This window comes from Neophocaena asiaeorientalis, unplaced genomic scaffold (genome assembly GCF_003031525.2).
Source record: "Neophocaena asiaeorientalis asiaeorientalis breed wild unplaced genomic scaffold, Neophocaena_asiaeorientalis_V1.1 scaffold757, whole genome shotgun sequence".
Lineage (NCBI taxonomy): Eukaryota > Metazoa > Chordata > Mammalia > Artiodactyla > Phocoenidae > Neophocaena > Neophocaena asiaeorientalis.
In genome coordinates, this window is record NW_020172686.1 from 292,881 (window position 1) to 302,598 (window position 9,718).

Here is a 9,718-nt window from a genome sequence, read left to right on the forward strand (position 1 = left end):
TCAACGTGGTGCCCTGTGCCCCCAGCATCCCCCGGGAGACCTCGGCCCCGCTGAGACAGCTGCTCCTGTCTCTGCTTCAGCGCAACCACAGAGACCGCATGGACTTCGGTGAGCACCGCGTGGCTGGCCCGCCACCTCGCCCGACAGGCCTGGGGGGTCAGGGCCCTCGGGCTTGTGCCCCTGCCCCCCACGTCCTGCACACCCCACTCCCAGGGGCCCTGTGGTGGCAGTGAGTGGCTTTTCCCGGGGCCCGCAGCTCCTTTCCCAGCAGCGGAGACGGTAAAATCCCCGGTTTTGCAATGGGCAGCACTGCTGGGAAAACCGTGGGCAGGGGGCGTGGATCCGGGCCTGGGCCGCACTGGGGGCGCCAGCTGGGGCTCTGCCTCCCTCCGCTCCTGGAGTGAGGCAGCGGAGACAGGGCCCAGGGGACGGCGGGGCCTGGCCTCAACCCTCCTGAGCCCGGGCCCATCCCTCCTCCTGCAGATGAGTTTTTCCATCACCCCTTCCTTGACTCCAGTGCCGCTGTGAAGAAATGTGAGTCCCCTGAGGGTCTCGGCACTCCCGTGCCCCCCCTTCTCCCTGTGGGCTGCCAGCCCCACCCCGGGAGGTTGGGGGCTACCAGCTCCTCAGCCCTCCTCCAGCCTGTGGTCCCCAGGGGCCCCCGAGGCCAGGGGGTGGGCTCGAGCTCAGCTGACTTGGTGCAGTGGGATTGGAGAGGTGAGGGCGGGCCCTCGCACAGGTCCCCTCCCGGTCCCCGGGTTCCTCTGGGGCGGGGCGGGTCCCGAGCCGGCAGCTGTGCTCGGAGTGGGGTTGACATGGGCAGGGTGGGAGCGGAGCATCCCATGCTGACGGGTGCTGACCCGCGCCCTCTGCCAGCCCCACCCGTGCCCGTGCCCTCGTACCCAAGCTCGGGGTCCGGCAGCAGCTCCAGCAGCAGCTCCACCTCACACCTGGCCTCCCCACCGGTGAGTCACGCGCAGGGCGGCAGGCTGCGGGCTCCTCTCGCCTCGGCTTCGGGGCGTGCAGGCGTCCGCAGGAACCTCGTCGGGCTCCCGCCCCGCCCCGCCCCAGCTCGCGCCTTTATTTCTGCTGTGTCGTCTGGTCTCGTCACACCAGACTCAGAAACGTTCTGCTTGTGAACGTGGCAGAGTTAGAAGCGGGTGGAGGCCTGCTTCAGGGTCCCTGTGTCCCGTCGGTCTCTTCAGCACCGTGTCAGCTCCGCGCCTGCATGTGCACGGGCGCGCGGGTGGCCACGGGTGGGGGCCCGGTGTCCTGGGAGCCCACCCGCCCCGCAGCCCGCGTCCCCGTCACAGGGCTGGGGTGAGGTCTGCCGAGGTTGTGCTCGGGGGCGGGGGCGCTGGGGCTTGAACCTCCCTTGGGCCGTCTGTCTGTCCGTCCGTCCTGCCAGGCGGGGGCCAGGGCCAGGCTGGTGGCGGAGAGCACAGCTCGCTCACGCCCGAAGGTGGACCTTCCAGACGCCCCACCTCCCGAGCGCTGTGCAGGGCCACGGGGGGCAGTGGGGGAGTCGCTTGACACGGGGCCTCTGGAGCCTTTGGGGGCCAAGCGGTTCCTCGTGCTGGGCAGCAGGGGGCTCCGTGAGGTGACCACTCCCGTGGGGGGGGTCACCGGAGAAGCAGCGGCCTGAGGGAGGAGAACGTGCAGAGCCTCTGCCTCGTCCCCATGGCCCCCTTCACCCAGGCCCTGGGGCCGGGTCTCAGCGGCCTCCCCTCTGACCCCCAGTCCCTGGGGGAGATGCAGCAGCAGCTCCAGAAGACCCTGACCTCCCCGGCCGAGGCCGCCGGCTTCCTGCAGGGCTCCCGGGACTCGGGCGGCAGCAGCAAGGACTCGTCCTGTGACACTGATGACTTCGTCATGGTCCCGGCCCAGTTTCCAGGTCAGGGGGCCACCAGGCAGGGGTGGGCAGGGAGATCGCTGCAGACATGCCAGACGGAACCCCTAAGAAGGGGCTTCTGGAAGTTACTACCCCAGATCAGCCTGGCCAAAGAGTCAGAGCTGAGTCCTGCCCGCCGCGGAGCGTCCAGGGCGCCTGCTCCGAGGGGGGAGCTGCTGCCCCCCACCCAACCCCGCAGAGCTCTGTTCTCAGGTCCTCAGTTCCCCTCGCCACCCCGAGTGCTGGCACTTCTCTCACGGCCTTGGCCGCCCTGAGACTCCTGAGCCGGGGCCAGGTGGGAGCGGGCCCAGGTGTCCGACGGGCCACCCTGAGCCTGTCGGCTTGGCTCTGCAGGGGAGGAGAGGCCCTGTACCCAGCCACTGGCAGCTCAAGGAGGGCAGCGGGAAGGTGGGGACCCAGCGGTCCTGGAGGAGGGGTGAGGCCCAGATTGGGAGGTGTGGACACCCAGCCTGGGGTTCTCTGAAGGCTGGCGCGTGGGGAGGGTACCAGGGTCTCCGAGTGCCGTGAGGTCCAGACAGGCAAAGGGGGTTGTCAGCGTGAGCGACAGAAGCGGGGACGGGAGAGTGCTGGGCTCGCCGTGGCCTGGGCCCGCCCAGGAAGAGGTGCCTGGGCCCAGCCTCACCCGTGTCCCATCCACAGGTGACCTGGTGGCCGAGGCGGTCGGTGCCAAGCCGCCACCCGACAGCCTGATGTGCAGCGGGTAAGCCCCCAGCCCGAGACCCGCCGGCTCTGCGGGGAGGGCGACGCCTACTCTCAGGCTGTCCCCTGACCTGCCTGGGTCAGACGGTTTGGGAAGTGCCGAGTCTGCTGTGCCCAGTGCAGGACGGAGTCCCAAGGAGGGGCCAGGGTCTGCGCTGGTTTGGCCTGAATGTGAGGCCCTGCCGTCCGCCCTGTCCCCGCCAGGAGCTCACTGGCGGCCTCTGCTGGCCTGGAGAGCCGCGGCCGGACCCCGTCTCCTTCCCCGCCCTGCAGCAGCTCCCTCAGCCCCTCAGGGTAAGCGGGCCCGGGGCGCAGTCAGCATCACAGCGCCCCAGCCCCACTCGTATCCTGCAGGAAACGGTTGTGTCCAGAGGCCCTGCCTTCGTTCAGCCCCGGCAGGGTGCCAGGGCCCTGTGGGTGGTCCAGTGGAAGGAAGGGATGCAGGGTGGGCTTGGGGCCCAGGGGTGGTTACCGGAACCACCAGAGACCAGTGTCGTCGCTCCCTCCCCCACTCCCGAGCTTGTGGGGTGAAGCAGGCAGTGACTCCCAGTGCCAGCGGGAGCTGGCCCAACCTCGCTACTGGCTGGTCCCAGCCAGAAGCCACCTGGATGCAGAGACTGGGGGGCATGGGGTACCAGGGAAGCAGTGCTGGCCATGTGCAGAAACGAGGAAGCAGGTGGCCCGGCGTGGCCTCTGCCCCGGGATGTTAGGGCCTGGGGTTCAGCCCAGCGCCCCAGCCGCGGTGACCCCAGCCTCTCTCCCCACACAGCCGGGCCGGGGCATCCTCCAGCAGCAGGTGCGGGGCCTCGGCCCCCATCCCAGTCCCCACTCAGGTGCAGAACTACCAGCGCATCGAGCAGAGCCTTCAGTCGCCCACCCGGTCCCAGGCGGCGCGGTGAGTGCGGGCCCCCGTGGCCAGGCACATCCTAGAGGACCGTAGCGAGGGCCCCACGCGGCCCACTCGGACGGTGCGGGGCCGTCTCACACGCACGGCTGTGCAGACTGCACACTGCACGACTGTCGGCACTGCCGCTCTGTGGACACACTGGCGCTCAGGCCGTACCGTGAGGCTTTCTGGTAGATGTCAGTGAAGTGTCTCGTGTCCACAAAACTGACTTCGAGTTTTGTACGTTTCGGAAGAGGAGAGGGCACCTTTTTTTGTCATTCACAGAAGCCCCTGTGGGTTGGGGGCTGCCCTGGCAGGGACTGGCGGCTCCCACCGGGTTGTGGCTGCCGGTGAGGCCCGTTACTTGAACGGAGGGGGACAGACACGTGGCATGCTGGTGGCCCTGGCCGGGCGTGGCCGGGGCCCTCACACCCTGTGCCTGCTTGCGTCCGCAGGTCCTCTGCCATCCGCAGGTCAGGCAGCACCAGCCCGCTGGGCTTTGCACGGGCCAGCCTGTCGCCCCCGTCTCACGCCGAGCACGGAGCCGCCCTGTCCAGGAAGTTCTCCCTGGGTGGGGGCCGGCCCTACACGCCGTCTCCCCAGGGTGAGCCTGCACGCCGCTGGTGGACCCAGCCTCGGAGCTGGGACTGGGAGTCTCCACGTGGGGGGCGGGGGAGGGACTCACTCTCTGTCCCACATTGACCTTGGCAACCCCTCTTGCCCCCAAGTCGGAACCATCCCCGAGCGGCCAGGCTGGAGCGGGGCGCCCTCCCCACAAGCAGCTGAGATGCGGGGTGGCAGGTCCCCTCGTCCAGGTAGGTGCAGCTCCGGCCCCGTGGGTGTGCCGGTGGAGCTGGGGAGGGGCGGAGGAGCTGGGCTGACCTCCCTGGGCTGGCCTGTCACTGCTTGGGATAGAGGCCGTTTTCCTGGTTCACAACCGTCATTTCTTACGCATTAAAAGAAGGCAGGAAACTCTGTGAGACTATTTTAACAAGCTTAAGCCTTCAGCTTCCGGAGGCCCACTGTGGGGCTCAGGTCCCACCCCGACCCCGCCGTGCTGTGTGACCTCGCGCAGGTGTCTCAGCTCCTCTGTGCCTGTTTCCTCAGGTGCGCGGTGGAGCGTAGGTGCAGTGCGGCACAGGGGGCCCCGAGGGTAAAGGGAATCCTGAGCAGGCGTGGGGGTCTCTGTGCACTGTCCTGGTCGGTCGTGGGGGCAGGTCCAGGCAGGCCTCGGGACAGCTGTGACTGGGCCCGTCCTGTCCCGCTCTAGGCTCCTCCGCACCTGAGCACTCTCCCCACAGCGCCGGGCTGGGCTGCCGCCTGCACAGTGCCCCGAACCTGTCCGACCTGCGGGTGGTGCGCCCCAAGCTGCCCAAGCCCCCCACGGACCCGCTGGGCGTGGCGTTCGGCCACCCGCAAGCCAGCCCCCCGCAGCCCTCCCACGGGCTGCAGTCCTGCCGGCCCCTGCGCGGCTCGCCCAAGCTGCCCGACTTCCTGCAGCGGAACCCCCTGCCCCCTATTCTGGGCTCCCCGACCAAGGTAACAGGGCCGCGGGCCTCCAGGGGCGTGGGTGCGGAGCGGCTCTGTATGTGCTCGGGCCGCCGGGCTTTCTGCCCGGTGGGATTCCCACAAGACCTGAGGGGCCCCGGAAGCCAGAGGCAGGGCTGGTGTGCAGCAGCGCCTGCCCTCTGTGCTGAGACCTCTGGCACTGGCTGGTGGCTGGATCCGTGTCTCCCCGTTCACGTGTGGGGTGGCCACACCCCCGTGACGAAGACTGGCTCCCAAAGCCAAAACACCTGCTCTCTGGCCCTTGACCGGAAGCGTCCCGACCCTGGCCCAGCATCCAGAGCCCCAGAGAGCCCAGGCTGCCACCATGGGCGCGTTACTTAGCTCATCCCTTGCCTCAGTCTTCCTGTCTGTGAAATGGGGCCAGAACCTGCCGCTACCTCGTGGTGTCTCTGTGAGGGCGTAGGTGCACACGTGCATGGCCTGTGTTGGACGCGTGCGTCTGCGTGTGTCACTGTCCTCCAGCACAGGGTGGAGTCAGCCTTCACACCTTTGCTGTGCAGACCTGGGTCGTAGAAGTTTGGGGTTTTGCGGCGTGGGGCCCTGCAGACTCAGGCCAGCGCTGCTGACCCCGTTGAGATGTTAACGTCACCGCGGCGGGTCGTTCTCAGCACTTAACCTGCCCCTCGTAGGCCGTGCCCGCGTTCGACTTCACCAAGACCCCCAGCTCCCAGAACTTGCTGACTCTCCTGGCCCGGCAGGGCGTGGTGATGACGCCGCCTCGGAACCGGACGCTGCCCGACCTCTCCGAGGCGGGGCCCTTCCAGGGGCAGCAGCTGGGCCCCGGCCTGCGGCCCACCGAGGACACCAAGGGCTCCTTTGGCAGGTGAGTGGGTGGGGACTCCCCTGACGTGGCCTGCGGGAGGAGAGACCCAGCCCTGCCTGCTGTCTGCGGGCACCTCACTCCCTCTTCAACCCCTTCTGAGCCTCAGTTTGTGCGTCTGTTCAATGGGTGACAGTAACTGCCCGGGATGGGTAGGAGGACCGGGTGGCCAGCACAGTCGGAACAGGCTGGGCATGCTGACCAGGCTGTGGGGCCCCCAGACCCTGCCTGGGGGGGCCGGGGGGCCGGCCCTGGGCAGCGGGTGGCCTGGTGCCTGGGTCTCTGGATCCCCTGGGTGGCGCAGGGCACGTGTTCACCACCCTTCACCCTGCAGGTCCCTCAGCGCCGGCCGCCTCACGGATCTGCTCCTTAAGGCTGCCTTTGGGACGCAGGCCCCTGACTCAGGCAGCGTGGACAGCCTGCAGGAAAAGCCCATGGAGACCGGTGCGTGGGGGGCCGCCGGAGAGCACTCTGGGAAGTGGGGGCGCCCGCGGCAGGAAGACCCTGAGCCCCTCCTCTTGCTCTCCCAGGGCCGTCTGCTGGCTTCGGAGGGAACCTGTACCCGGGAGCCCGTGCCGGGGGCGCCGGCAGCCCTTCCCCCGTGGTGTTCACGGTGGGCTCGCCCCCCGGCGGGACCACGCCGCCCCAGGGCCCCCGTGCCACCGTGTTCTCAGGTGAGGACCGTCGCTGGCCTCACGGCTGCGGCGGATCAGCGGCCCGCACCGTCCGTCAGGAAGCGGGAGGGGCCCTCGCTGTAGAGTCAGGAGCTGAGCCAGGCGCTACCCTCACGCGAGGCCCTGGGAGGGTCCTCCTTGGAGGCTCGGGGGCACGGCTCCCACAGGCAGGCCCCTGAAGCCCCGGCCCTGGACTCCGGGGTGCCCCTGCAGTGGGCGGGGGCCCGGGAGGGGTGGGGACCGGCTCTGTGTCACGGAGCGGCGGAGGCCTGACGGGGCGGGCGGGGGGCCCTCTCCCCACAGGGGGCCCCTCCAGCCCCCTCGGCTCGGCAGGCTCCTCCTCCGCCCGTCACCTGGCGCCCGGGGCCTACGGCGAGGCCCCCCTCGAGGTACCCGCCCCCAGCCACTGCCGCAGCTTTGCCGACCCCGTTGCCGCCAACCTGGAGGGGGCTGTGACCTTCGAGGCCCCCGACCTGCCCGAGGAGACCCTCATGGAGGTGAGGGCCGGGCGGGGGCAGGCGCCTGGCCCAGCGTGGCGTCCGGGCGGGGCTGGTGGCGGTGCCGAGGTGCGTCCCTCAGTGGCCCCGTCTCCCCAGCAAGAGCACACGGAGATCCTGCACAGCCTGCGCTTCACGCTCGACTTCGTCCAGCACGTCCTGGAGATCGCGGCCCTGAAGGGCAGTGCCAGCGAGGCGGCCGGGGGGCCCGAGTACCAGCTGCAGGAGAGCGTGGTGGCCGACCAGATCAGCCAGCTGAGCCGCGAGTGGAGGTGGGTGTGCCCGGCGGCCCCGCGGGGAGGCAGCGGGAGTGTGGGCTCCGCCCCTGACGCGTCCTTGCCGCCCTCCAGCTTCGCGGAGCAGCTGGTGCTCTACCTGAAGGCGGCCGAGCTCCTCTCCTCGGGCCTGCAGACCGCCATCGACCAGATCCGGGCCGGCAAGCTCTGCCTGTCGTCCACCGTGAAGCAGGGTGAGGGCAGCCTCGGCCGGTGGTGGTGGCGGTGGCGGCGGCGGCGGCAGCAGCGTTCGGGGCGTGAGACCCTGAGCTCACGGCAAGGGAGTCGGGGAGGGAGGGATAGCTATCTCTGGGAGAAGGTCAGTGAGGAAGAGGTGACGAGGGAGGCCTTCCTGAGGAGGTTACCTGGTGCAGGCCCAGCCCGGGGAAGGATAGTGGGGGCGGGGGGCAGGTGCAAAGGCCCTGCGGCAGGGCCCCCATGGGCCTGGGGCGGGAAGGCGCAGCGTGAGTTGCTGGGCAGAGCACCTAGGAAGTGGGGTCGGACAGCGCCCCGGGGACGGAGTGAGGGGCTTTTGCCCGCTGGTCGCGTGGGTTCCCTTGCTGGGGGCCGGCCTGAGCTGCTGGGGCGCCTCCCACAGTGGTGCGGAAGCTGAACGAGCTGTACAAGACGAGTGTGGTGTCCTGCCAAGGCCTCAGCCTGCGGCTGCAGCGCTTCTTCCTAGACAAGCAGCGGCTCCTCGACCGCATCCAGAGCGTCGCCGCCGAGAAGCTCATCTTCAGCCACGCGGTGCAGACGGTACGCCAGGCAGGGCCCACGTGGGGCCGGACCGGGAGAGCGGGCTGTGGAGCCGGCAGGGGCGGGTTGATGGCCACAGCTCCGCCGGATTTCAGGGGGCATCACTCCCGGGGTGGGAAGTTCCACTACGCTGTCCCCTCAGCCAGCAAATGTCACCCGGGCCCCTCCAGCCCTGGTGGGGAGCCGGGAGCTCACCTGGGCTTCCGCCTCGCTGTGAGGCTCCACGGCCCAGGCGTGTCCCTCCCTGAAACTCAGGTTTCTTACCTGGAAAATGGGGAACCTGGTTTTCAAGGCTCTTAGCAGGTGAGTTGGTTCCTTCTTCTCTAGAGGGAACCAACGCAGGCAGCCCAGCTGGGAGCTACGGCATGAAGGCAAGAGGGGCTTGGAGGGGCCCTGCTCAGTGCTCTGCGTCTGTTGCTTTGGGGTCCTTGTGCCCAAAAAGCACTGCTTCTGAGGCAATGCCTGTTTTTGAGAAAATTCACTCGTGCAGTAAAAACACAGCCCGAAGAGACGTTCGGGAACAGTCGGCCTCCTTGTCCCCGAGCTCCCCCTCCCCCAGGGGTGACCATCACTGACATGACCGGGACCGAGGGAGTGCTCTGCCCGGTGCAGGTGGCCGGTCGCCTGCCCTGTAACCCCGGCTGCCTGCGGCGAGCAAGCCTCTGTCGAGACTGCGCGTGACCCGGCGGCGGCCACAGCGTGCTGCCCCGTGGCTCGTGCGGCCGTCAGCCCTGGGTCCCCCGTCTCTGTGGAAGGCAGCTGGGCTCAGCCTCCGCCCTCACCCGGCAGGTGCAGTCGGCCGCCCTGGACGAGATGTTCCACCGCCGGGAGGACTGTGTCCAGCGCTACCACAAGGCCCTGCTGCTCATGGAGGGGCTGCAGCAGATCCTCTCGGACCAGGCGGACGTGGAGAACATCGCCAAGTGTCAGTGTCCGCTGGGCCCCTGGGAGCGGGGGCGGGAGGGGGCAGCCGCTGCCCGCTCACCGTGGTGCCCGCCCCCCTCCCTCCCTCGCTCCAGGCAAGCTGTGCATCGAGCGGAGACTCTCGGCCCTGCTGACCGGCATCTGTGCCTGACCTCCTGGAGGCCCGGCCCACGGCGCCCAAGGGGCCTGGACCTTCACTGCCGATCCATGGGGTGGGGAGCAGCGTGCTGGCCGGACTCGAAGGGACAAGCCCACGGCCGTGACACCACTCGCTGGTGCCGGGGAAAGGACCGTGGCTCCCCACCCAGCGTCCGGAGCCAGGCCTCAGGCTGCGTCTCTGTCTCCTGGGCTCCGCGGCCGTGGACTTCAGGGCGCTGGAGGGCCCCGCACAGAACCTCAACGTAGGCCAGTCCCCTGGCCTGGCTGACGGGCAGAACTCCCCGCCCAGCCGGCAATCTGAACTTCTCTCCCGCCCGCTTCTCTCCGCGGGCGACCTCCGGGCTGTGGGGTGAGCGCCGCCCACCCACCTCGATGGCAGGTGGGGATGTGTGGGCATCCCCCGTCCCCGCCCAGACCCCAGGGCTGTCTCGCTGAGGACGAGCAGAGGCCCCGAGACCGTGATGCCCACTCAAGCCAAAGCCGCCAGGCCTGCCCGGCGGATCCACCCAGCAAAAGGTGTGTCCTCCTGGCTCCCACCCCTCCCTCC

General features: G+C 69.4%; 1 protein-coding gene across 2 annotated transcripts in view; it reads left to right on the forward strand.

Moving 5' to 3' along the window:
- ULK1 (unc-51 like autophagy activating kinase 1) overlaps nucleotides 1–9,712 on the forward strand; it is a 20,075-nt gene extending 10,363 nt beyond the window's left edge. For both annotated transcript variants that reach the window (XM_024739854.1, XM_024739853.1), the window contains exons 9-27: nucleotides 26–108; nucleotides 484–534; nucleotides 877–965; nucleotides 1,741–1,894; nucleotides 2,552–2,612; nucleotides 2,816–2,905; nucleotides 3,381–3,506; nucleotides 3,953–4,101; nucleotides 4,226–4,312; nucleotides 4,768–5,036; nucleotides 5,696–5,889; nucleotides 6,221–6,330; nucleotides 6,417–6,560; nucleotides 6,864–7,057; nucleotides 7,157–7,329; nucleotides 7,408–7,526; nucleotides 7,931–8,088; nucleotides 8,878–9,013; nucleotides 9,108–9,712. In XM_024739854.1, the coding sequence (XP_024595622.1) occupies nucleotides 26–108; nucleotides 484–534; nucleotides 877–965; nucleotides 1,741–1,894; nucleotides 2,552–2,612; nucleotides 2,816–2,905; nucleotides 3,381–3,506; nucleotides 3,953–4,101; nucleotides 4,226–4,312; nucleotides 4,768–5,036; nucleotides 5,696–5,889; nucleotides 6,221–6,330; nucleotides 6,417–6,560; nucleotides 6,864–7,057; nucleotides 7,157–7,329; nucleotides 7,408–7,526; nucleotides 7,931–8,088; nucleotides 8,878–9,013; nucleotides 9,108–9,163 (2,443 nt within the window). In that variant the 3' untranslated portion in view covers nucleotides 9,164–9,712. The remainder of the gene's footprint in view (nucleotides 1–25; nucleotides 109–483; nucleotides 535–876; nucleotides 966–1,740; nucleotides 1,895–2,551; nucleotides 2,613–2,815; nucleotides 2,906–3,380; nucleotides 3,507–3,952; nucleotides 4,102–4,225; nucleotides 4,313–4,767; nucleotides 5,037–5,695; nucleotides 5,890–6,220; nucleotides 6,331–6,416; nucleotides 6,561–6,863; nucleotides 7,058–7,156; nucleotides 7,330–7,407; nucleotides 7,527–7,930; nucleotides 8,089–8,877; nucleotides 9,014–9,107) is intronic.
- Nucleotides 9,713–9,718: the final 6 nt, after the last annotated feature.